The sequence below is a fragment of the Wyeomyia smithii genome, chromosome 1 (assembly GCF_029784165.1).
Source record: "Wyeomyia smithii strain HCP4-BCI-WySm-NY-G18 chromosome 1, ASM2978416v1, whole genome shotgun sequence".
NCBI classification, from domain to species: domain Eukaryota; kingdom Metazoa; phylum Arthropoda; class Insecta; order Diptera; family Culicidae; genus Wyeomyia; species Wyeomyia smithii.
Window position 1 is genome coordinate 160,247,813 of NC_073694.1, and position 27,761 is coordinate 160,275,573.

A 27,761-nucleotide genomic window follows, 5' to 3' on the forward strand; every position below is an offset into this window, starting at 1 on the left:
CCAGTTCTCTTGTATTGTCCTATGTTCCCAGGTTTTCAATTCTGCTTTCAAGGCGCTTGATGACACCCCACAGAACGGTTCTGGGCCAATGAAATCGGTACATGACCCCTGTCTAGCTAACGTATCGGCTTTTTCATTGCCTTCCACTCCGCAGTGACCAGGAACCCAGTATAAACATACTTGGTTCCTTTCTGCCAGTTGTTTCAGTGAAAGGATGCACTCCCATACTAGCTTAGAGGTACATGTGAAGGCTTTTAGTGCTCTAAGTGCTACTTGGCTATCAGAAAAAATGCATATGTTAGCATGCCTGTATTTCCTAGCCAAACAGACTTGTGCACATTCATAAATTGCAAATATTTCGGCCTGGAACACTGTAGGCCAACGGCCCATTGGTATCGAGATACTTATCCCAGGACCATTTATACCTGCTCCGGTTGAATCATTCATTTTTGAGCCATCTGTGTAAAAGACGACAGAGCCTTGTCGGATGTTTGGGCCACCTTGTTCCCAAACTTCCCGTTCGGTCTCTATGATTTTGAAAGGTATTTCGAAGTTTGCTTCTGTATTCATCCAATCTTCGATACCTGGTATATGTTTGCTCAGCTGAAAATGTTTGAGGATTGCCAGCTGGGCTGTCTGATCTCCATCAGGTACTTTTTTAAGGCGTGTTAGTCTCAATGCACTTTTTTCCGCCTCTAGTTGTACTACCTGGTGGAGTGGTAATAGATGCAGAATTGCATCTAAGGCTTTCGACGGAGCACTTTCCATTACTCCTGTAATTGCATTACAAATTAGCCTTTGCAACTTGCCAAGCTTGTTCTGCGTTGACCTTTCTTTTGTTTTAGGCCACCACACTAGCGAGGCATACGTTATTCTTGGTCTTATTATTGCCTGGTACAACCAATAGAGCATACTTGGCCTTAGACCCCATGTTCTGCCAATAGCTTTGCTACATGCCCAGAGGGCACTCGTAGCTTTACCGATGACATATTCAATATGTGCATTCCAGCTGAGTTTCTGATCTAAAACTACTCCAAGATGTTTAGTCTCAGTGGAAAGCTGCAGTGTAGTCTCGCCCAGCTTCAGGCTCTCCAAGTTGTACCTTCTTTTCCGGGTGAAGGGAATGATGGTTGTTTTAGAGGGGTTGATGGTCTGCCCCTCTTGTCTGCACCATTCTAAAGTATAGTTTAGAGCTAACTGCATTCTCTCCGATACTGTACTGTCGAATTTTCCCCTCACAAGAATCACAACATCATCGGCGAATCCGACAACTTCGAAACCTAGCTCAGTTAGGTTTCTAAGTAGCTGGTCTACAACCAATGACCACAGCAAAGGCGATAGAACTCCACCTTGCGGGCATCCCTTAGTTGTGTTCCTTGTAAGGGTAGTACAAATTAAGCTCAGAATGGCTGAAAACCCACAATGTCCAAAACCCCATTCTCAAGCCAAAAAAATCCAAAATAGAAAATTATCCCAAATTGAGCTCAGAATGGCTGAAAACCCCTTCTAAAGACCAGAAAAGGCCAAAATAGAAGATGATCCCAAATTTAGCTCAGAATGGCCGGAAACCCCTTCTAAAGGCCGGAAAATTCCAAAATAGGAAATGATCCCAAATTGAGCTCAGAATGGCCGAAACCCCCTTCAAAGGCCAGAAAAGGCCAAAATAGGAAATGATCTCAAATTAACCTCAGATTGGTCGGAAATCTCTTCTAAATGTATGTGATCTCGTCGTGTTCGGTCGCAATTTTACATCGCTGTATATTTTGAAGTTGTTTTTTTCGTTTTAAAATTAGTTTCAAAAGTTTAGTTACTGTGTTATTTATGGTCCGAAGTGATAGTTATCGTATCGTGCGTTGAGGAGAAGAAAACCGTTCGATTTCACTGTTTCTGATTAAAAAGTTCTACTCGATCTAGCTACAAGCAAACAAAATCACAGTCATCGCCACTTGTTCATTGTTCGTCCGATCCAACCGAAAACGATGGCAAAGAAGCAGTGCAAAAAATGCAGGCTGGAAGTGAACGATATTGAACCGATAAGATGTGGTTTTTGTGATGTCGTCTTCCACATCTGTCAGCAATGCTGCGGATTCAATCATCGTGTCAACCGAGACCTATTCGCTCAAGGGAAAGTTTTGTTTATTTGTTCTGATTGCCGGTCTGAACTGAACGGCCGCAGTATCAAATGCTACATGGAAGATACTTTTAAACCCCCACCACACCTGCCGCTATGGTGACATCAGCTGATTTGTCTTGCCAGCTGCAGCTGCTAGCCGATGCAGTCGATAATTTGGGCAAAAAAGTTGACGGTCTTTCGTCTAATCAAGTAGCAACGGCTGGGGACAGAGCGTACCAATCACTCACACCTTCGCTTCGTGCATGGCCTAAGCCAGGTGCAAAACGCCCCCGTATAGAGCAATACGATTCGTCACCGTTGGTAACGGATCGTGGTACAAGCAAAATCGACCTCAGTGATCTGCGTATTGAATCAATTGTACCTGTTCCGAAGCCTCCGAAATTTTGGCTTTACTTGTCCGGGTTTCAACCACTCATTTCACCCGATGACGTGCATAAGATTGTAGCCATAGGCGTAGCCAGAGGAGGGCAGGGGGGCGTTGTTCCCCCCCCTAATTGCTGAAATTGGTGCAGAATTTTGTTTTCATTAACTCTAATAACGTTTGCGCTAAAAACAATGGACAAAAATTGCCAATTTTTCATGGGTTTACCTTTGCACGCACTGACGAAACTACGCATGCAGCAACAATCATATTAAACCATTAGTCATCAGAAAAAATTCGATTTGCGCGTTCGAAAAACGGTACTCCGCCGCGTCGAAAACAAGCATCGTGCGGCAGTTTGTGGACACCGTGTGGTTCCGGCATCTACAACATCTTGGCACTATTGGACACCAATCAGAGCATTGAAAGAAAGTCCGGTTCCGAACGGCCGACGACCCTGAGCGACTAGAAGCTCCAAAGGATACTGAAGAAGACGACCGTGGGAAAAGTGGCTACATCACTGCGTGCGCTTGGCCTGGTCTGTGCAACCGATCAAACAGTGCTTGGTGAACATGGACATACATGTCGGGCGAACATGGACGGCCAATACCCGTTCACTAATCTCAGAGCTGCAGGCAATGAAGCAGCGGCAGCGCCTGAATAAGATGGTCAAATCGATTTTCCCGGCAATTTACGACGTGGCGGTGGTGATGGACGACGAGACCTGTCTCACCCTGGATGGCAACGACTGGTAGGGCGCATTATATTTTACTTCCACCACTAAGGTGAAATTTTCTTTTACACACCAAGTTCCCCAAGACGGTGCTGCTGTGGCTGAGAATCAGCTAGAAGGGGATGTCAAAGCTGCTCTTCTCTCGCTCCGGACTGGCCATGAACGGGGAAATTTATAGTACGAAGTACCTGCCAGAAGTTGCGTCGTTCACCAAAAAATACTATAAGGCCGAAGACACGGTGCTTTTGCCGGATCTGGAGTCGGCTCACTATTCGAGGCGATCGTTTGAGGAGATGGAACGTCTAAATGTCGATATGGTACCCAAGTTGGCGAACCTGCCTAACGTTCCCAAATTGCGTCTTATCGAGGATTTCTGGCAAGCCTGAAGATCTACTTCAACAATTTTGTCGCGGAATTTCAGGAGGAATTTCATTTGGGCTTTTATTAGGACTTAGAAATCATCGAAACGCATTCCATCGAACGTTGAGTTGATCGGATGTCATGCAAGCACAGCTGAGGAAGTTGCTAACCTATTTGCAGGCTTTTTCAAAAGCGTGTTTCGAACCACCTCTCCCGCTTCCAACCCGGATACATTTCGGCTTACACCAACTCATGAGGTGCATCTTCCTGAATTCCGCTTTTCTGATAGGGACGTTTTCGAAGCACTGAACAACCTGGATGCTTCTAAAGGTCCTGGCGTTGATGGATTGACGCCACATATGCTAAAGATTTGTGCTTCCGGACTAGTTATACCGTTACCGATAATTTTCAATCGTTCCCTCGCTGAGCGTACGTTCCCGTCGATGTGGAAAACTGCCAAGATGATTCCAATCCACAAATCAGGTAGTATAAATCTAGTTGAAAACTATCGTGGAATATCGTTTCTTTGCTACTGTTTGGGAAAAGTCTTTGAAACAATCGTCCACGGTTTCCTGAACAACGCCGCTAAGCCGATAATCAGCGAGTTTCAGCACGGTTTTGTAACGCGCCGTTCAACTACGACCAACTTGATGGATTATACCAACACACTGTTCCCTGCTGTAGAAGCTCGTTGCCAAGTAGATACTATTTATGTAGATTTTTCGAAGACCTTTGATGTGGTCCCACACACTCTAATAATCGACAAACTGCTACATATGGGCTTCCCATGCTGGATAGTTGAATGACTGAGATCGTACCTTACTGAGAGGAAAGCTTTTGTCCAAGTAGATCTTGAAGCCTCTGTAACATTCGATGTCACATCTGGTGTACCACAAGGGAGCATCCTCGGACCTCTCATCTTTATCCTGTACATAAACGACCTCGTTTACCGTTTGTCATCAGGAAAGCTATTTTTCGCAGACGACCTTAAAATCTTCCGAGTAATTTCATCCGTTCTGGATTGTGCATCCCTGCAGCTTGACATCGACAAACTCCTGTCGTGGTGTGACGAAAATGGGATGAACGTGAACATAAAGAAATGTAAAATAATCTCCTTCACGCGTCGCCAAACAGCCGTAGAGTTTAACTACAAGATCGGTTCGATCACTCTCGATCGGGTAGATTCTCTACGGGACTTAGGTGTAATATTGGACAACAAGCTAAGATTCGTTGAGCATGTTGCGTCAACTGCCGCCAAAGCGTTCACCGTATTGGGATTTATCCGTCGCCACGCTGCATTCATAACAGATGTGTATGCTCTCAAATCACTGTATTGCTCGTTGGTACGAAGTATCCTAGAATATGCTACACCGGTCTGGACACCGTATCAGATTTCGCATAGTCTGACGTTAGAACGAGTACAGAAGCATTTCATACGATTCGCGCTTCGTCAGCTTCCATGGGCCAACCCTACAGATTTCCCACCGTACCCGTCACGCTGTCTATTGATTGGCTTGGAAACTTTAGACATTAGACGTCTTTAGACGTCTTAAGCTACAGCGAATGTTCGTTTTTGACATTCTCACTAGCCGTATGAATTGTCCAGCTTCACTGCAAAGCATCAACATCCACGTCCCATCTCGTACTCTTCGATACCATGATGCACTTTGGCTCCCAGCTAGTAGGACAAACCACGGATTTAATAATCCATTTAGTGCTTGCATCCGTGCTTTTAACGCTGTTTACGACTATTTCAATTTTTGTATTAGAAGAGATGTTTTTGTTAATAGAATTAGGCATTTATTTTAAGCATTTTTTTACGAAATTTTCGAAGGCAAAGTACAATAAATTAAAGGCCATAAAAGGCTAAAATAGAATATGATCTCAAATTCAGATCAGAATGGCCAAAAATCTTATCTTAAGGCCACAAAAAGCCAAAATAGTAATTGATCTAAAATTAGGCTCAGAATGTCCGAAAACCCTTTCTAAAGGCCAGAAAAGGTCAAAAAAAAAAAACCTTCCCAAATTGAGCTCAGAATGGTCGGAAACCTTTTCTAAAGGCCAGAAAAAATCCTTTTCTAAAGACGAGAAGAAACCTTTTCTAAAGACGAGAAAAAAAAAACAAAATAGAAAATTATCCCAAAATAAGCTCAGAATGGCCAAAAACCCCTCCAAAAGATCAGAAAAAGCCAAAATAGAAAATAATCTCAAATTAGGCTCAGAATAGTCAAAAACCTTTCTAAAGGCCATAAAAAGCCAAAAAAGAAAATGATTCCAAATTAAGCTCAGAATGGCCGATCTAGATCTAGATGATCTAGAAGTCGACGACCGCTGTTTACATCCTATTTATTTATTTATTTATTTATTAGTTTATTTATCCATCTAACATAAAGTCTTAATGAATATGAATATATCACTATCGTCAACGTCATAATGTAAAACAAGCAGATCTTGCTACTCGACTGGAGAAACAACTAGAACGCTCACTAAATTCGAATAAATCTTCAGCAGAAGTAAATGCACGTATCATCGAAGACATAGGGGCATTAAATCCAAACGCTGTGCGATGAAACCATGTTTGGAGAAGAGTAGAGGTCCTTAAAGCACGCGATGGAACACGAAAACCAAGTAAAGATAGTAGTTTGGAACAATCTACTTCATTGTTCAGAAGCTTAACGACAAATGTTGGCTGCTGAATCTTCCGTCGTCTAGCTAGGGTGTCAAGATTGATTAGCTTGCACCGATCACCTTATGGAGGCAAATTCTGTGGGTCACGCCAAGACAGATTTCTCAAAGCAATTCGGACAAATCTCTTTTGCACTCTTTCAATTCGTAAACTCCAGGTCAGTTGATGTGGAAACCAAACTAGTGAAGCATTCTCTAAGATAGGTCGCACTAAAGAGCAATACAGGTCGGACTCGATTATATACAGACTCGATTATATATTGACTCGATTATTTATGATTCGATTATATATAAAATTGTATATAATCGAATCAAAAATTTTTTTTCAATTTTAAATATAACTTACCTAAAGCAGCAATGTCGTATAGGGATCGTTCAAAAATACGTAACGCTTAGAGGGAGGCAGATATATGACAAAACGTCGTAATCAATACTAAAAATTTTGAAGATCTATACAAAGAGCGTTACCTAGGGAAAGAGGGGGTCGAAAACAGTTTTTATTTATGGTACGTAATTAATGGACGTTCCTTTCAGTCCAATATGACGTAACGCAACATTTTTTGACCCAAAACGTTGATTTTCGAGCCATAATGTTTCAAGTAAAGTAAAGCTGATCTAAAACAGGAATAGCGCGAGGGAACGTTTACAAATTATGTAACGCTCAGGAAGTGGGAAAGAGTGTTGGGTTGGCAAAGTGTTGCAACCCATACGGAAAATTTAAACAAAAAGCATGGCAAAGGGGGGAAGGAGATCAACAATAATTATTCCTTCGTTATGTTATGAATGAGCGCTTCCTTATTGATTCATAAAAGTCCGTTAAAATGTTACATAAAGCAAGCAGGGCTGAGGAAATTTTTTATGCCTGGTGTGCTGAGTATTGGAAACATGCTAGACAAAGTGGTGAGGGTTTTCCGGAAGTCCAATATTTATTTCACGTTAAATTTGATTGGACCCTAATATTACTATTTCAATGTTAAGGTTGAGGTGATAGAGATTGACTCTTTTCAAATACTTATTTTTATGAAGTTGAAATCAATACATATATTTTTGTACATACATATATTTTTGTAAGAAAGCTTTGTTGTGACTTTAAGGGGGTTAGTCAAAAAAATTCTACTTATTTATTTGAAAACAACAAAAGATGTATGCAAAATAAACAAAAAAAATTTTTTCTGAATCGATTATATATACATATATTTTTGTAAAAAAGGTTTTTTGCGACTTTAAGGGGGTTAGTCAAAAAAATCCTACTTATTTATTGAAAAACAACAAAATATTCATGCAAAATAGACAAAATAATTTTTTTTTCTGATTCGATTATATATAGGATTCGATTATATATAGTGAACATTTTTCGGAGACTGTATATAATCGAGTCCGACCTGTACAGAGCTTTCAAGCAACACGGATCATTAAAATTTTTGGCTATTTTGGTTATAAACCCCAGCTGACGATTAGCCTTAGCAATGACGGCCGATCGATGACTAGCAAAAGAGAGTTTCTTATCCATTGTCACACCCAAGTCATTCATCTCTTCAACCCTGTTGAGCACGACTCCATCGATATGGTAGTTGAACATTATAGGCTGCGAGTTCCGATGAAATGTCATTACAGAGCATTTAGGGATGCTGACAATCAGCTTATTACGATGGCACCATTCTACAAACATATCCAGTAACTGCTGCAAACGGTGACAATCTTCTATGCACTTCACGGCGAAATATAGTTTTAGGTCATCCGCATATCCATCACCAAGCAAAATACTAACATCGTTTAAAAATATTGTAAAAAACAGCCAAGTTACTTCCTTGAGGTGCACCACTCAAGTTAACGAACGGATTTGAGCTCAGATCGACTTGAACTGTCCTACAGTACGGTCGCATTTTACCAACAGCTCGAGGCTAAGTCTTAGACTACCGAGAGATATTAAAATTTTGTTTTTCGCTTTCAACAGGCAATCTTTCTAAAAGACTACCTGTTGAAAGGCAAAGTAATAAATTTGTTTTTAAAGTTAACGAGTGTTTAGTGAATAAATTTGGTTTGAGATATTTCTAATTAAATTCTATAGAGAAGTGAAAGTGTAGTGAAGTTGTCCAGTTATGCCTGGAAAAACTAAAAAAAGCTCGCTTTGATGCGGCATCAAGGAAACGTGAGGCATCTCCTCCAAGTGACACTGAAATTTCACTAACAGGTATGATATTCTTTCTTCTGTTGGGGATCTAGAATTCCAAACTTCTCATACTGAGCATAAAGCCGTTATGAAGAAGGTTAAAGTTCCACCTATTGTGGAATTTGTAGCAAACTTTAAAGCATTTCGATCAGAACTTTCATCATTTCTATCGAATGTGAAAGTTAATTTTCAAATTGGTCGCCAAGGCGAAATTCGTATTTTGGTCGAATCTTTTGATGGCCATAAACATCTTTTACAGTATTTGACTGAAAAGATGTATGAATTTTACTCTTTTGATGCCAAAAACGAGAGACCGTTTAAGGCTGTGTTGAAAGGTCTCTCAAATGATCAAAGTATTGATGAAATCAAAGATTGTTTGTCAGAATCACTTGGTTTTGCCCCCAACCAAGTAATTTTGATGAAACGAAAGGCAAATGTCAGCGAGGATAAAAAATTTGCTTAAAGAATCTAAGTCATCAGATATAATTGGCGCCGTTAAACATTAAATTGTATTTGTGCCGTGTCAAATAAACGATAGGTGAAGAAAAAAAAAGAAAGGCAAATGCCAAAATTTTTCAAACTGGAATACACCAGGAAAATTACTTAGTAAATTTTGATCGTACCAAAGTACATAATTTAAAATGTTTAGAAAAAGCAGGTGTTTTATTCAACGTGCGAATAAATTGGGAAAATTCCAAGAGACATGGAGGAATCCATAATCTTACGCAATGTCGGAATTGTCAAGCCTATGGCCATGGAACTCGAAACTGCCATATGGCTGCAAAATGTATGATTTGTGGTGACACTAGTCACACGAAAGATATCTGCCCCGTGAAAGAGATCACTAATAGTTTCAAATGTGTAAATTGTGGGAGAAATCACAAATCTAATTTCTTTAATTGTCCTGTAAAGTCAAAAATTATTGCTTCTAGACAACGTAGGAATTCTAAACAACCTGTTGTCAATGTGGGTAATCAAAAGACTTTCAGTACTGTTCAGGCATCACCAGCACTTTCATTAGCAGGTGTGTCTGTAGGTAATAATTTAAATTCAGATAACAAATTTCAGAAAAATAATCCTGTTCAGGCAACACCAGGCTGTTCATGTGCCAGTGTCCTTTCAGGTAATATTTCAAATTCAAACAGTAACAAACCATTCGTGTTTGGTGCTGAAAAATCAGCCAGTATTGATTTAGGTAATCCAACTCCCGAAAAGATTGAATACCTGCAACAATCCATGCTGCAGCTAATGTCCGTTTTGTTGAACTGTAACTCGATGTACAAGGCTGTTCAAGAAGGTATAAAATTTACAACTATTATTGTTATGAAATTGAAATTCAGCAATGATTTTAAATAATGCTGTAAATTTTCTAAATTGGAATGCTCGCTCTTTAAAAGCGAAAGAGGATGAATTTTTCAATTTTTTAACAGTCCACGATGTGCATATTGCAGTTGTGACTGAAACGCTTTTAAAGCCAAATATTAAACTAAAAAAGAACCCAAATTTTATAGTTCATAGGTTTGATAGAATTGATGTTGCTGGTGGTGGAGTTGCAATAGTTATCCACCATCGAATAAAACATCGTGTTTTACCCCATCTTGAAACCAAAGTTATCGAGAGTTTGGGAATTGAATTTGAAACAAGTATTTGCATTTTATTTATAGCCGCAGTGTATTTGCCTTTTCAATGCACTGGTGAGCGAAAAAAATATTTCAAGGGAGATTTGCAAAAACTCACAAGAAATAAATCTAAATTTTTAATCATCGGTGATTTTAATGCGAAACATCGATCTTGGAATAATGCTCAAAGCAATTCCAATGGAAAAATATTGTTTAATGATTGCTCGGCTGGATTTTATTCAGTTTCATTTCCAAATGGTCCTACATGTTATTCTTCTATTAGGAATCCACCTACAATTGATTTGGTACTAACAAATCAAAGCCATTCATGCAGTGATTTGTTAACTCATGCTGACTTTGATTCTGATCATCTACCCATAACATTTTCTATTTCCCATGAAACTATTTTAAATCCCGCTAGATCTGTGTTAAATTATCACAAGACTAATTGGGATAGATATCGTTCTACAATCGAAGAAAATTTGAATGATGATATTATTTTACAAAATAGTGCTGACATTGACAGAGCATTAGATAATTTTAGCAGCTTAATACTCAATGCCCGGAATTTATCAGTTCCTAAGACTCGAGTGAAATTTAATGCACCAATTATTGACAGTGAACTTCAACTTCTTATACGTTTGAAGAACATACGGAGACGTCAATACCAAAGATCTCGTGATCCTGCTTTGAAAATTATTTTTCAAGAATTACAAAAGGAAATTAAACATAGATTCACTCTCTTGCGAAATGAGAATTTCATGAGAGAAGTTAAACAACTAAAACCTTATTCAAAACCTTTCTAGAAGCTTTCGAAGGTTCTTAAGAAACCCTCGAAGCCCATTCCAGTCCTTAAAGATGGTGATTGCATTTTTCTAACGAATGAACAAAAATCTCAAAAACTTGCTCAGCAGTTTGAGAGTGTTCATAACTCCAATTTGAACGTAGTAAGTCCTATTGAAAATGAAGTAAACCAAAAGTATGTTCAGATCACCACCCAAGAATTTCTTTCCGAAGAGGTATTGGAGACAAACTTGAATGAGGTGCGAACTATTCTCAAAAAAATTCAAAAAAATTAAAGCACCAGGAGATGATGGGGTTTTTTATACCCTCATCAAAAGACTTCCCGAAAACTCTTTAAATTTCTTGGTAAAAATTTTTAACAGATGCTTCGCACTAGCACATTTTCCTACGAAATGGAAAAATGCCAAATCAAGTTATCGACCAATTAGTTTACTTTCCTCTATTAGCAAACTTTTTGAAAGAATGATTCTTAATAGAATGATAACACATATTAATGAGAACTCAATTTTTGCAACTGAGCAGTTTGGTTTTCGCCATGGGCATTCCACTACTCATCAGTTACTTAGAGTAACAAATATGATTCGAACTAATAAATCTGAAGGCTATTCGACTGGAGCTGCTCTTCTAGATATAGAAAAGGCTTTCGACAGTGTTTGGCATAAAGGTTTAATAGCTAAAATGTCAAATTTCAGTTTTCCGCTTTACCTTACAAAAATGATACAAAGTTATTTAACAGTGCGGTCAGTGCGGTCCAGGTTAACTATCTAAATGGTAAATCCAATAGATTGCCTGTTAGAGCTGGTGTGCCTCAGGGGGGTATCTTGGGCCCAATCTTATATAACATTTTTACTTCTGATCTTCCTGATTTACCACCAGGTTGTGAGAAATCTCTGTTTTGTGACGATACAAGCATTTCCGCAAAAGGAAAAAGCCTTCGTGTTATATGCAGTCGGCTACAAAAAAGTTTAGATATATTTTCTTCATACTTGCAGAAATGGAAGATTTCCCCTAATGCTTCTAAAACACAGTTAATTATTTTTCCTCATAAGCCAAGAGTTTCATTTCTCAAACCCACCCATAACCACGTTATTAAGATTAACGGTGTGGTCTTAAATTGGTCTGATCAAGTTAAATACTTAGGGCTAATTTATGATAAGAGTCTTACTTTCAAGGAGCACATTGAAAATATCCAGTCAAAGTGCAATAAGTACATCAAATGTTTATATCCTCTTATCAACAGGAATTCTAGACTTTGTCTCAAGAATAAACTGTTAATTTACAAACAAATTTTTAGGCCAGCAATGTTATATGCAGTTCCCATCTGGACAAGTTGTTGTGCAACCAGGAAGAAGACACTTCAATGGATTCAGAATAAACTTTTGAAAATGATTTCGAAGCGTCCTCCCTGGTTTAGCACGAACGAGCTACATAGGCTCACTAATGTAGAAACATTAGAAAATATGTCAAGCCAAATTATCAACAAATTCCGACAAAAATCGTTGCAATCCTCAATTGCAACGATTAGCTCACTTTATAGTCAGTAAGATAGTTTTAAGTTTCGTTTTATTCCCTTTATTCCTTTTTTTTTCATGAAAAGTAGGTTTAATAATTTTCCTACCATTACATTATCTTAACTGCGAAAGCTAATAACATTCAATAATACTAAAAAGCGTACAAATATACATAATAGTGTTGAAATGTCACCATTTGTGGCAGAACACACAATACTAATTCTGAATAGATATTTTAGTACATAAATAAATCATTATAAATCATTGCCCTGTCCGTGTTGCCCGTTGTTCCCCAAGCTATGCAAATAAGCTGTCAGAGGCACCAAGCAGGTTAATTTTGCGCAATAGTATACGATGGGCAATTCTGTCAAATGCGGCTTTCAAATCCGTATAAACCACGACCACTTGGCATTTTGCTTCCAGTTGTGTAAAACAAGTATGCGTGAATTCCAATAAATTCGTGGTAACCGATCGTCCAGGCATAAAACCATGCTGGTCTGTAGAGATATAACACTTCATTCTAGCTAGAAGACTTCGATTGACAATAATTTCAAATAATTTCGTTGCTGCCGAGAGATTTGTAATTCCACGGTTGTTACGGATATTACTTTTATCTCCAATTTTGAACACTGGAACCAGAAATGATTGTTTCCATATTTTCGGGAATTCACGCTGTTCGAATTTTCGTCGTCGATTTTTCGTCGTCAACAAATGTTGTCGGCGGAATGGCAGAATATTCCTTTTTTGAGTTAACAAAATTCCAAAAGGACTTGGGATTACGCTTTAAATTTGAACTTTCAACACATACGACTTGTACAAGCACCTGTTCAAATTCCGATAAGCATCGCAAGAAGAACGAAAAGCATTTTTCGATTCAGATGAGCGGTACCGTCGGAGTCGTCGCTGATTGGTATTACGCATTCGTTTCAGCTTTCGTAGCTCAGCTGTACTCCAAGCAGGTGACAGAGGGGGCCTACGAACAGGCACGTTAAGTAACAGCCAATCCGATATATGCCTGCAAAAGTTTTCAGCCATATCATCCACGTCATTCGAAGACAGTATTGTGGTCCAATCAGAGTTGAACAAGTATTCCAGTAGTGCCAGTAGTGGATGCCAAAACAAACTACGACCTAATTGAAGAACAACACGAATTGAAGTAATCCGATACTACTGCTCTTGAGGACGCCGAATGTGGTTGTAAATCATCGGAATATTGAATGTAGCCATTAAATCAGACCTTCGATGACACCAATTCTTGCGAGTTTGTGCAGTAGGACACGATCTCACCCATCTTATCGAAAGCGGCCTTTGTCCTCTCAATGCGACCGTTACTATTGATCTTCCAATTTCAACAAGTTTTGATCTCATTTTCCAGTACGACAAGCATAATGCGTAATGAATAAGCAGATTTGACAGGTTTGATGAAATAAGCATGATTATATGTTGACAGAAAAAGTACGCCTTTATCCAGGTTTCAAACCTAATCAAAATTTGTGCTAATTTCGCGCAGTGTTGGTGTGGTTATGCACCATCTTGCTTTTGCATGTCATATTTATTATTGTTTATTCATCCAGTAGTATAAAGGTTTACCTTTTTCATTCAACTACTTTCGGTTGAAAATTCGTCTCTTAATCATTCGAATGTGTTCATTTATATATTAACCTAATCTCTCTAAGCGTGGTTCCAGAAATTCAAATAGTCTCTCTTGAATATTACCTCCGACGCAGAAATTTTTACTCTGGCGGGCAACATATTTTAGCTGCCGACACCTCTGACGATCAAGGAATTTCTATAGATTGATGAATTGTTTGATAGGACCAAATTTTGATGACGTCGACGCGAAAAAATCACTTTCCGGTGAAGTGATGACGGCACACAAGTTGTCATGAGCTTTTTTTATAAAAAACACAGGATGTTCATATAATTTTTGCAGTAGGCATCCAATAAGATTCGTAAATAGCGATTTAGGCCGTAAACAAATCTCACGCAACGATTCAGGGCAACATTCGCAGTTTCCGCAGTTCGCTGGCACTTGGATCGATGTAAACCACATCTCCAAAACAAAAATGAGGGAGAATCAAACTTTTAAAAGCTTCAGTCGGGTACTAACTGAGGCAGAGGTGACACAGCCATAGCGTTCGTAATCCAGCATGAATTTTCCCACATTGTTGTCGTATGAGTCCATCATATTTCAGATCGTTGCGAAAGCCGCGCAGCTGAGGTTGCTTGCACTGTCTGTCCAGTGAATTACTGCTCCGTTCATTATAACGTCAGGTAGTATACTATGGTGAGCAACATTCCGTGATCTGGTTATAATTATAATGGTGCTTTACTTTTACTTTTATTGACAAGAAGTCCATTTCGCCGAGACCACTGTGTAATCCTCGTTAACCAATTCAATAATTTTGCTGGTACGAGGACCCAAACGGCTTACGCACAGCTGTACATCATCAGCATACAACTGTATGGTGCAGTACTTTAAAACATTAGGCAGATTCTTTATGTAGCAGCAAAACAACAGCGAGCCAAGAACAGACCCTTGCGGCACTCCTGAAGTGATCACAGAACTATTTGATCGCCGTTCCCCACAGAAAACGGTTTACTTTTTATCAATTAAATATGAATTGAGCAGATTAACTACACCAGAAGTGATGTATGTGTTTGTATAATCTACTCTGTTTTAGTTCATTAACATGGTAAAATTTCTTTCAAAAAGCATATAACAGCAAACTGTATAAAATTAATTTATGCTCAGGCCAACTTTCGTTATCAAGTTTTGTTACACAATCCAATTTTCCTCCTCTCATATAGACACAATCAACCATACAAGACTAACTTATGCTTTTTCGTCAATCAACCGTAAGCTGCTGAGGTGGGAAACATTCAAACGAGCATCATGATGAAGAATCACGTTCGTGGCATAGCATTATCGCATACATATATAAATTTCATGGTGATTTAGGAGGATATCGGAGCTCAGACAAAACGTATTTAGGCTGCGGAGAGTACCATCTACTGCAAAAATAGTCTCGTCTCACTTCCAAAGGTATCAAAACCGCCCCGATAATCACAGCTATCGTGAATGCGATGTTCATTCGCCTATCAGCTTGATTGATGGACAAACGGCTAAATAGCTACACTCCGAGTGAAAAATCGCTCACTGTGTACCTACATTCACAACCTTCGACGCTGTTAGCAATGACAGCTGTGAGTTAGTAGGTGTTTTTTTTATTCTAAGTTTAAGTTAATTTTTCGCTAGTCACAAAGTGAAATAAAATAAGTAAGTCGATGGAAGCGGTCTTTCCGCATCTGCGCGATTCCATAGCCTGCAGATTGGTACTGGTGGCGGTGTATTCTGGCACTGCTGTTAGGAAGCGTACGTTTCCTTGAAACGACGTTGCACGTGTTGATAGGCATTGTAAATTCTGAAACGGCAGAAAAAGGAGACCACGTCATACTGGTTGAACGATAGCAAGATCCCCCCTAGGGGGAGTGACGCCATCAATTACTTAGCCTTTGCCGTTTTAAAGGACTTTTTACGATTTTTCTGCTTCTTTTCGATCGAGTCAAGCGAGTTGGAGGAGCTCGAGCTGGGCAACTCAATCGGTTCGATGTCGGTGCAATTATCTGTAAAGAGAAAGTTGGACAGTTAGAACTTATCGATACCATTAATTGATTGTTTACTTATTTATTAGTTTCGAACTTATTATTTTAAACACGCTTGAACAATTATGTTCAACATTTTAGCCGTTTTGAGTGTGCTTTTTGATTGAATAATATTCACGCGTTTTTCAACTCTCCTCTCTGGTGAGAATGCGAGGACTTTCAACGAAACTTGTCCTAGAGCAAATATTCAAGATGAAAGATAATTTGCTCCTTCTTGTCATCGTAGCAATGCACCCCAATAATGGTTGCAAGTTTTGACTGGAAAATGCCAATTAAACTTGGTTGAAAAAAGGAAGTTTAAATCAGGTCCACAAACGAAGACACAATCAAGTCCACAGCTAGTCATTTGGCTAGCGTACGATACGATACGATTCCGTTGTTCGCTACGCAGTGATTTTGAGCATCGTCGTTCTATGTTCATTTCCTATTTATGGGCGTTCAGATATACCTTAAACTTCGTGTTTCTTGTAATATTTTCGTTGTAATATCTTCGGTTTCAATAATTTTCGATTTTCTTCGTTTTGTGAATTGAGGTGAAATGTTTGTCTTATCCTGTAGTCGAATAAAGGTAATTTTTAAAAACATTTTTTCCGCTCTTCTAATTAATTTTTTTTCACAATCATGAAATTTTTCTTCATCTTAAAAGAACTGCCTTTTCCGGTGATTCATCTTTTCAAGATAACTTTACTTGTTTTTGACAGAAATTTTTTAGTATTTGACATTTTCTTGTTATTTTCTCTATTATTTTTCTAATAGAATTTTGTTACTGTTTAACTTGTCCCGACCAAATGTTTGAAACTCAAACAGACCAAAGTTTTTAAGTAAAATTATATTTTTTTTGGTATTTTTATTGTCTTGTTATAATTTTGCCGTCTTTATATTATTAGTTCATTTAACGTTTTCGCGTTTTAAATTTCTGATCATATTTTGAGGAATTTGATTGTTTTTGCAATACAAATTTCCAAGTTTACTACAATTACTCGAGAAAAGTGTTGAAGAAAGTGCTGTATTTGTAAATAACCCGAAGTCTTCAGTACTAAGTGAAGCAATTAAAAGTCAATTAGCTTCAGAGATACCAAAGATGTTTTTGGAAAATGTTTGCAACTGCTCGAAAAACCGGAAAAATCTGTAAATTTCACCAAAAGCAATGATGTTTTTTTTGTGTTTAAATGTGTCGACTTTATATTTGAATTCTACATTATAATTATGTTTTACCTGGATGAACAAAGAACGCTATCGAATGTCTGCCACGATGCTTTAATGCCTCTTCTTGTGGTATCACAACTCGATGAGACTGTTGAGAAATAGAAATACAAACTTATGATAAACCCCGTCACAAACGACGAATGCTAATAACCGCCTCACCAGAGCTGGAATCTTTTCGTTCGTCCAAAGTGCCAATAGTTCACCGGCGTTGATTAGAATCGCTCCCGGCAGATGGCCAACACGTTTCCACTTATCCGTACCGGGTAGCTTAACTTCGAGGCCCCCTTCGCAGTCCTGAACCAGCAGGGTAAACGTTCCGTAATCACAGTGAGCCCCACAGCGAGTAAACTGCGCTTCCTCTTCTTCAGCCATCTTTTTTTTGTAGTCCTCAGGAATGGAGAGATCAATTTCATCCTTCGCGCATCGTTGCTGGCTATAGTGGCAGATACCTCGAAGCAGTTCGTTCTGGCCGTCATCCACGATCAACGGTGGATAATAGAGCAGACGGAATGTGGACTGGTTTTCGCTTTCCCCATCCAGAATATGGGAATGCTTTTCCAGAAAATATTTGTAGGGCCGATCTAGGCCTACAGCAAGAGCTTGCAGTAGCAGCGCCGACAAGCGTTGAAAATCTTGCGCTAGGTCAGATATGTGCTCCCGGAATCCTGGCAGTGGTTCCTCAGGTAGCGGTGCTTCCGGCTTCAGAGTGCAGATATTGAACGTGTGGCGAAGATCCTTCGTTTTGCCATCGAACCGTTCCTGTCCGGGCTTTACGTAACCGTGGTTACCGTCCTTCCGGAGGTACTGCTCCTTGGTGTCATCCGACAGCTTGCAGAAATCGTCCAGATGACTGTAGGCAAGTTTAATCTGTGGACGGCAAAAACGCAGTGGGTCAGTATTTGTTATTTCACAAATCAAAATATAATCATTTATATAGAAGGTTAGACAAACACAAAAAACTCTCCCGATATCGTTTTTCACAGTGTCAGAGTTGGTAGCGTAGTGAAAAAATTGAAACTGTTTTTATTGGGAATAAGCTAGAATAAGCGAAAATGTCAACACATCATAGATTCGAAAAAAAACACCTTACCTAACTCACATCCACACAAAAAATGCTAAATTTCGCAAATAGGAAATCGGCGAAAACATTTATAAGCGCACAACCTTAGTTGTACCGATAGAACCTCTTCTATTTCGCAACAAACAATGCAACAAAGTGCGAAATTAGAAGTCATTTCTTATCATCCTTGAATAAAATATAAGGCGCAGATTTCAATTCGAGCAACCAACAAACGGATTGGCTCCACCTCGTGCAGTATTTTTGCCATGCAAAAATCTTATTTTTTCATCCCTTTTATCAATTGGAAATCGAAGTCTTGTGGCCAGTCGGGCGAGCAAAAAAAGACATACACAGCTAAGCTCTCGTATCTTGCCGTAAATCGCCAGCTTTTGATAGCATCCACAGATAACACCGAACGTCAAGCTAATTGATTCGATATAGTGATATCCTATTATCGTGTGCGGTGATGATTAACCGGCCACGATTTACAAAGAATGATTTTTGTCAATGTTTTTTTAAGCTACCCGTCAATCCTCATCGTAACCAACGGCAAGGTTTAACGCATTCGTGACATCATCATAAGCTCACCGCACCAGTGAACGTAAAATTCACGTGCGAAGCATGAACTTTGGTGAGTATCCTAGAAAATTCGATAGCAACCGGAAGTTTATAGTCTCCACAGCTCCAGCAGCGTGCGCTTAAGTTTATGACGACAACGTCTAGACAAGCGTAACACAACAAGCTATTACGTTCCAGATTTGTGTCCATCAGCCATGAAAGTGCTCTATTCTGTTTTTGACCGTCAGCAGGTACTGTTAAGTACAGATGAAAAGTATCTCTGCGAAACAATCAGTAACTGTGCACACACTACTGGCTTAATTTGTTTCGACATGACATTCTGAATTTTCCGACCAAGGTGACACCGCAAGATGCTGACAATAAATCTGTCCCTAAATGAATAGTACAGTAGAATTTCCCCAATAATTCTTCGTAGGTGCTTACAAAGATTTGAGGAAATTGTTTGACTGATAAACAAGCAGAACCAGACGGGTGTGGATCGAAGTCTAATGTATGAATGTCGTTTAATTTGCTTGAAGCATTACCTTTTCTTCTGGAATTCCGTGATTAACCAGCAGGGCGACTCCTTTCTCCGACAAAGCGCGTAATAGTTGGCCTCCGACACGATTTACGACGGACCGGATCGGACATTCTTCGGTACCTGGGAGGAAAAAAAATTAAATCAAAAATTAAATGGTGCAATAATTAGTTTAGTTAACTTTAACTTGGTGGGGAAAATCTTTGCGTTGTTGTTCATCTTTCTAATTAATATTTTGAGCAGTAAATGTGGAGTTGGCGATACAAAAATGAACCAACTGCAAAAAAAGGAAGATGGTCCGAACCCACATCTTCCTAACAATGCCTTTATCGATTTCGTATATCCACAGCGTTCCTCAGACGACATTCGTGATAACCTGTTTGCTTCGGACTTAGCCGGTGAGTGTCATATAAATATTTGCAAAACCAATTTATAAAAAATCGGGAGGGCCGTGTGCAAAGCCACGACCGCAAGGTCAACGTTGCACTACATAAGGCTGTTAGTTACATTACTTCCGGAGTGATTTGCGATAAGGGCGCAACTGGAAAAAGATAAACATTGGGGAATATTAGTTTGAAAATTTGCAAGTACATTTTCAAATCGTAATTTCAAAAGAAGTGACATTGACATCAATACCAAAAATCGACGTAAAATAACACTGTCTTATAGTTTCCTAACAATACTACATTAATTTTTTGCATTTATGGCTAAAATCTGCGCTTTTCTACTAACCCTTTTCAAATGAGCCTGAAATCATTCTGACAACGAGATTCGCCCACCTTTTTTTCGCCTTGTTTTTATTTTTTCTTCAGTTGCGCCCCTTTAAATGAGCCTTTGTATTGGAAACAATGTTGATTCGCCCTTTACTGTCGCCTGTTTACGAAATATTTTGCAAGTAAGCCCGTTGTTTTATAACAATGTAAAGGGCCTAGTTCCAAAGTATCTTTTGTTTGGGTAAACTGTTTTGTCGCCCTTTGCTAAAAACTTAATGTAAATTATTTTATCGATTTATACCAAAGAAAAGATTTTTGCCATGAATTGTGTGAGTCTTTTCGAAACCAATGGTGTAATAGAACGATTTGTTTACATTTGTTAGTTGCGCCTAGGGTAGTTTACCGGTAATACAAAAACCGGTAAAACCGATATTTTTTTCAATACCGAAATACCGGTATTGGAGAGGTGAAAAAACCGGTATTTTCGGTATTTTTCTTCAAATTGATTAATCATTGTTAGGATAATGAATGCTACTCAGTCAGGTAGGCGTTACAAATCACATGACGGTGTTAGGTAGCTCACTTCTAATCAAATTCTTTAAGGGGTGATACAGGACACTATTTGATGAAAAAAGTTCTATTGCGCATATAGTCAAAATTTAACTACTGCAGAGTTATTCTCTTCTTCTAGTTTTCGGTTATGTTCACCTTTAACGAAGAACTCTGTTGATTCCCTTGGAAAGCTGAGGAAATTTCGTAATCAATAGTGTCTCAAAAATGTCGAATTAGGAAGAATAAGAAGCACTTAGAAAGGAGCTAATATGAAATAAATTTTTTTGAGAACTTAACAGCAATTTTCTCTCTGAAATGTGTGATAAACATAGGGTTTATTGTTAACCAAATTCAACATTGTAGTCTACTCTACTAGTTGTTCTCTGACACCAAGCATTTCCAAGCAACTCTTTTAGTGCAGATACTATTTCACTTTAAAAACAACAAGCCGCGCCTATGTTTAGTGTGGTAGAATTCACAATTTTCTGCTCGTTAAAGGCAAACATAACCGAAAACTTAAAATAGTGAATAATTTTGCAGTAGTTTACTTTTGGCCATATGCGTACAAGGATTTTTTCATCAAATACGGTCCTCTATCGCCCCTTGAAGGATTTTAAGTGCCCTTTCCCTAACACCCTATAATAAATACATTTAGACAGAAGCAACATTAAATATTATTTTCCCTTATCTATTTATCAATTTTTGTTATCTTTTTGTTTGTTCTGCTCGGATTCAGACGATGTGTTGTGTCAAAAACCTCATATCAATGAAGCAAAAACATTTATTTTTAAGTAGAAGAGCTAATCTCTTTACACACTCATACTCACAGAGGCAACGCGTGGGTTTTGAACCTACCAGTTTAACTACAAATTATGAAAATCATAGGTTGGGGCACTATTCACAATCATGCCAGCGAAAAAACGCCAGTTATTCATATAATTATTCATTTTGTGTTATTTAAAAGTAAAACTAAAATAATAATAAATAAATATAAATTTGGATTAGGAATTTATTTTTTGTTGATACAAAGTGTTTACAGGATGAAATAATCAACCAATAGAGAATTTCATCCTAAAAATTACTGCGCCTTGAAAAAGTGAAATTTAAATAGCTGTAGCATGGTCAAACTCGTGTGAAAGTTTCTGCTTTTTCTATAATTTTCTATATTTTTATATATTTTTTACCTACCTCTCATTTCAAATATTTCTTTCCATTTCAGTTACAAACTTGTTCATGTGCCACATTTTTCGTCTCTCCATCAGAAGCTAAAGTTAATAAAATAACTATAAAAATAAATAATTTGGACAAACTGTTCAAAGAGCATCGAACAGAATAAAAAAGTTTAACCTTCGATTCATTCGGATTCGTAAAAAGTAAATTCTGGTCTGATCGTGATTTTTTTTTCACTTCATTCATATACTCTTCTTAACAGTTTCAAATATTGTTTTTCTACGAATTTCGAAGTTATTCACTAATTTGAAGCTAAGTTTTGCGATATGAAAGAAAATTTAAATAAAAATCTGCATGTTTTTTGTTATTGCATTAGTTTCGAAATTTTGTTCCTCGTAATCATATCAGTAGATTCATTCATTGGAGTTTTTCAAACACTGTTATCCAGTGTTGTATCTGGATCGTATACCACAAGAGATCAGAACAATGGTCGCAGAGGTCCTAATCTTACAAAAAATGTGGATCGTAAGGAAGCATAGGTACTCATAATTGCAAAAATATAATCATGCAGCGACACGTCCATACTAAATGCAACTTAGAGACGCTAAGCAAAAAAATAAATTTCAAATCCAAATTTAGGTTGGTAACGTCTTCGGCAGGTTTTTAGATAAGACTGCGGCAGAAAACCGGCCGAAGAAAACCACTACCGGAGACGTTCGACACCCTATATCTTTAATTATTTTTCAGTTTTATTTTTAAATAGTACAGAGAGAATGACTTGCGTTTTTTTTTGCGGACAATCATCACTTTGATTTTTAGAATTTCGTAGTTGAAAAAGTAGGTTTAAAGACCACAATCACCCCTGGTTTGTATTAATTTGGAAAAAAAAATTGAAATGCCGGTTTTTTACCGGTTTTACCGGTTTTTATTTTTATGAATACCGAAATACCGGTTTTTCGAAAAGTTGGTAATACCAACCACTCTAGTTGCGCCCTAAACGCGAATCACTCCGGACTTGCATTATCACATTCAAGAATACTCCTATTAGGTAGTATCCAGCAATTCTATTCTGTTTCCCAGAGACCGGAAGTTGTCACCTTGGATTACAGTTGATTTGCAACCTCTGGGTATCATTTTGGGTGCTATTTGATCATTTTTGAAAACCGAAAGTCGACATCTTGGATTAAAAAATGGCGACATGATTAAATTTTCAGTATCTTGGCATTGTGTTGTTTCTGGCTGTTTGCACAAACCGGAAGATGCCATTTCGGATTCCAAAATGGCGTCTTGGGACGATTTTTGAACTCTTTAAAACATTCTGATTACAAAAGCATCAATATTGGAAACCAGGAGTCGCCTTCTTGGATTTCCAAACGGCTTCTCGAGTTGATTTTCGATCTTTTGGCATCATCTAGATTCGGTAAATATTCATATTGGGTGACATTTTGAAAATTTTTGGCAATATTAGGAAAGTCAAAAGTCACCACTGCGGATATTAAAATGGCATCTGAAATCGACCTCTCGACTGTATACATTTTTCAATTTTCCTCTATCTGTTGTTATTATTTATATACAGGGTACAGCAATTGAATACATTGGAACAAACAAATAAATTTAACAAAAAAAAATATTCTACCTCAAATTCATTCAATTTCACTTGAAAACATAACACTTTTGGAAAATTCAGTTCAACTTGTTTGCCCTTGAGTTTAACCATTCGCCGCAGATAATCGGGAAACGCATTTTGCCCGCAGGTGCTTTTGTGGTATTTTATCCCTGACTACCGCCAGATGTCGCTTCAGAATTTCCGCACATCGGTCTACAACATACCCCAGACAGCGAAGTCTATAGAGTTCAGGTTCGGCTGACTCGCCGACTATTATGGGCTCGAAATGAACCCTGGAAAACGTTCCGCAATCCATAGTACGGGTTTCGTGCCAGTGTCGAATCCAGTTGGAAATTCCAATCACAGACACCAAGATAACGACGTTCCTTAAAACTAGTTTCCGATATGTATTGCTTATCCTCACTTCTTCAGGGATAAACAATTCCGGTACAAACTATCACCGATACTAGTTTCTATCTTCTGGTGGCTCTCATCACATCAGCAATGCTTCGTGATCTATCAAGCAACCAAACCCTGTCGTACTGTTAGTAATCTTTTGAGCGAACGAAACAGTCTAACCAATGTGTTTTATCGGCGAAAGCTAAGAGCCATAATTTTCAATTATTCTTTTGTTTTCTGATTAACAAAACTAAAGGCAAGTTTTTCCTTACCTTTCTACCACCTATCCACCGTATCATTTCCTCCCAATAGCAACCTCCAACCTCTAGCATATTCTAATCTCTAGTCTAGTTTAACCTCTAGTTCTATTCTAGGGTAGTCTATGCTACCGAAGTGAGAACCCCTCCGTCAATTCCAAATTTAGTCTCGAGAACTCTTCCACGAATCCATCCGTTTCTCACTTTCTCCTCTACTACGATGATTATATCATCAACTCCGATCGGTGGCACCTGCTCAGTCCACTTCGTACGCCGTGTGATTGTTGGGAGGCATTCGTGTACCCAACGACGCTAGCTAGTGTCCAACATTACCTGACACAAATTCCGCTCCGCTCTGCCAGTTCGAGATCCGAAAGGAGTTTGAACTAGTCCTGTGCGCCGCCACGCCGCGCCGCCGCCGCCGACAGTTTTACGCACGCCGCCGCCGCCAATGATTTGGACTCGGCGCGCCGCCGAAGAAATTTTTAGCGCGCCGCCGAGAAAATTTTTACCATGCCGATAAGGATTGTGTATGTTGGATTTTTTCTTTGTTATAGAAATACCGCAAATCACAGCCGATAAGGGAACACTCGTATATTAAGTACAGCGGAATTTGGAAACTCTCAATACCCCTTCATCCCTACGTAACACAATTGTGCATGGTGGTCTCACGCAGTGCAACACTTCGTTAAGTACCTCCCCTCCTCTGAGCGTGTATTCACGAATAATCCCTTAGGGTAAATTATTTAATTTGTAGAAAATTGATACCATATTTGACAATAAATATTTAGACTTTAGTCTTTTTTATCGAATGAAATCTTAAATATTAATGTCATTATCAATGATTTGCACACGGAGCCAGTTTGCTTCGAGAATATTGTTTCTGTCATCGTAACATAAGTTTATCTTTATTTTTTATTTTTATACAAACGTATAAGCAGTCCGAAAATGTTCAAAAGATTTATGAAAAGGGACTAGTGTTTTTTCATAATGCTTTTGGTAAAGACTAATTTTCTTTAGAATACTAAGTTTTTTTTTGGAGATCAATATGCGGGATTTCACTGAAAATTTTGCGCAAATTAAATAGTTGATCATGTTGCGAAACAGACAATGTTTGTAGATAGTTTTTTTTTGTCAACATCGATTATAAACTTTTTGCCAAAATTAACGATGAATTTCATACCAATCAAAATTATCAAGAAGAACATTTTCAAACACGACTTTATTTTCTGCTGATTTCTCGTTATTTTTTTTCCTGGAGAGGAACCTAACGTTCCTCTCTGGCCAGGTTAATTCTAAGAGGGACTTATTATGTCAAGATGAAGGAGCCTTAACGAAACCTCGTTCCCCGTGCCAATATCGCCAATTACAATTCCCTGGAGAGGATTAATATTCCTGAAAACAGTTTTATTATAAGAAAGACTTATTTAGTTAAAAGGGAGGAGTCTTAACGAAACGTCGTTCTTCCTACCAACACCACCATCACATTTACCTGAGGAGGACTTAATGCTTCACCTCTGGTCAGTTTTATTCCAAAAGTCGCAATAGAAAATGATAAATCTGTGGTGTTCAACGAAGAACTCTATCGATTGAAAAGAGTTTCCCATATTCCAGTTTCCCCATGGGTAACCTAACCGAATATATGAAAGTTGAAAACGACTCTCTAGCGTAAGATTTATCGAATTTTCTTGAAGTAGGTCTACGGTATATCGAAATGAACATATTAAAAAACTATCTATATTTTTTCCTAAACTGAACGTCTCTGGAAACAGTATTCCATGTAATTTTTCTCTTGTGGGCTCGTTGATGATTTTTTTTTTGGGGATTTACACTTGTTTGTACTTTTTTTGCTTGGTTTATTATTTTCTGGTTGTTCAATTGTTTGTTTACTTGATATCTTACCAATTTTATTTCTTGTTTTGACATTCTTACAACTCTCTCAAGTCTAGTTTGAACCACATCGCTGGAGTTGCTCCTGCTGTTATGTTTCGAGCGGAATATACGTCAGTGAACGCGAACTCACTACACTCTCAACTTCCGCCATAAACGTGGCCAATGTCTCCTCATTAGGAACCCTCGAAGTGCACCTCGGTGGATTAAACACCCATCTTGTGCCCACCTTTGTTAATGTCTCCGCAAGTTATGAATTAATCTCGTTGATCTCCCTCAGTAGCTTATTGCTCGACTCTACGAAGTTCGTACCTCTGTCGCTTTTTGTTTCTACTAGAGCACCTCGGGCGTCCTATGAAACGTCGAATGGACATTTTACAGAACTCAGTCGATAAGGTGTGTACCACCTTAAGTTGTCATGTACGCAACCGCGATACGCCAACCCCACGTATGGAAACGGGAGGGTAAACGCTCGTAACCTTGTTGCCGGGACACTGTGGGGCAGAACCCAGAAAAGTCGCGACAAAACTAAAAAAAATGAAATTCAATTTTCATGCCTCATTTTATTTTCTACTTGCAGTAGACATGTTATCGACTGGAAATCATGATTATTTAGTTTGAAAAATAATTAAGAAAATGTTGTATAATATTGTAAAAGTGAGGATTTACAAGGCTTGTAAAATGGAAGAAAAAATTTTCTCAGATATTTTCCAGTAAGGCATGCAAATACTTAGAAATTGATAAGCTAACTCATATGATCCTCATAAAATAGAGTATGAACTAATAGGTAATGTGATATTAAGAAAGTTTTGTTGAAAATAGGTTCGTAGGAGGCATAGTGTGTAAAACAAGTTTTTTTGTAATTTTTAATCATTTTCGGCAATATGAAAAACATAGAGTTCTTCGTTGTTCTGCTATGACACTATTATTGTACTAAAATACAAGGTGGCTAATACTAAACCAAAAATCAGCTGCTACTAGTTGCGACTTATCGAGTAATTCGAGTTTTCGCAACGATTGTTTTCATGTCAATTCATGTTAAAAATCGTCAACCAGCAGTGTCTGTATCGATGTTTTTCCTACAATAGGCTTTGCTGAATGCCGGTGTATGCAACACGACCATGATTGTGTGCGGGGGTCTTTCGAAACTGACGTCCAGTAGTATCAAGACCTCTCGGAAATAATTATTAGTACTAGGAAACAGTTTGTTATTGGGTGAACAGTGTTTTAAACAAAAGTAAGCGTTTAGTATTCATGTTAAATAGTATAAAATTAAACAAGAGGAGCTCTTAGGAAAGGAACATGACCAACTAATCTTTAATTGAACAATGTTCCTATTTGTAACATTTTATCACAAACAATAACATTAAAACTATATTTTATATTCTTTTTTAAATATGATGACACATCATAGGTTGACAAAAACTATACAAAGGCAACTTCAAACCTTCAATAATTCATTTCATGATGACTCGAAAGTTCGAATATATCTGAAATTGAAACATATGTACTTAAGTCCCAGTTATAATTCATTACTGAAATTTTGGGTTTATGAATAATGTTAATAATTTTATCTCGTTAACGGTCAGTCCTACAGTTGTAATATGTTCGACAACTTTATGTCAATTGATGATATAAACAACTTTCCCCAAGAAACAAAATGGCTAGCACCATTTATTCAAAAGATAGATGTCAGCGCCATCTGTAGAAAAAAACTAAAGCTGCCTGAATACATTTTTCAAGAAGATGTTTTTATGGTGAACAACATT

The 27,761-nt window shown here is 38.2% G+C and overlaps 1 protein-coding gene across 1 annotated transcript in view; it reads right to left on the reverse strand.

Annotated features, from left to right (window-relative positions):
* Window positions 1–15,105: 15,105 nt before the first annotated feature.
* Window positions 15,106–27,761, reverse strand: part of LOC129717815 (uncharacterized) — a 32,355-nt gene continuing 19,699 nt past the window's right edge. Inside the window, exons 2-6 of the mRNA XM_055667998.1 lie at window positions 19,413–19,528; window positions 17,409–18,116; window positions 17,259–17,337; window positions 15,887–16,004; window positions 15,106–15,802 (exon numbers count right to left, since the gene is read on the reverse strand). Coding sequence (XP_055523973.1) covers window positions 15,745–15,802; window positions 15,887–16,004; window positions 17,259–17,337; window positions 17,409–18,116; window positions 19,413–19,528 — 1,079 coding nt within the window. The 3' untranslated portion in view covers window positions 15,106–15,744. The remainder of the gene's footprint in view (window positions 15,803–15,886; window positions 16,005–17,258; window positions 17,338–17,408; window positions 18,117–19,412; window positions 19,529–27,761) is intronic.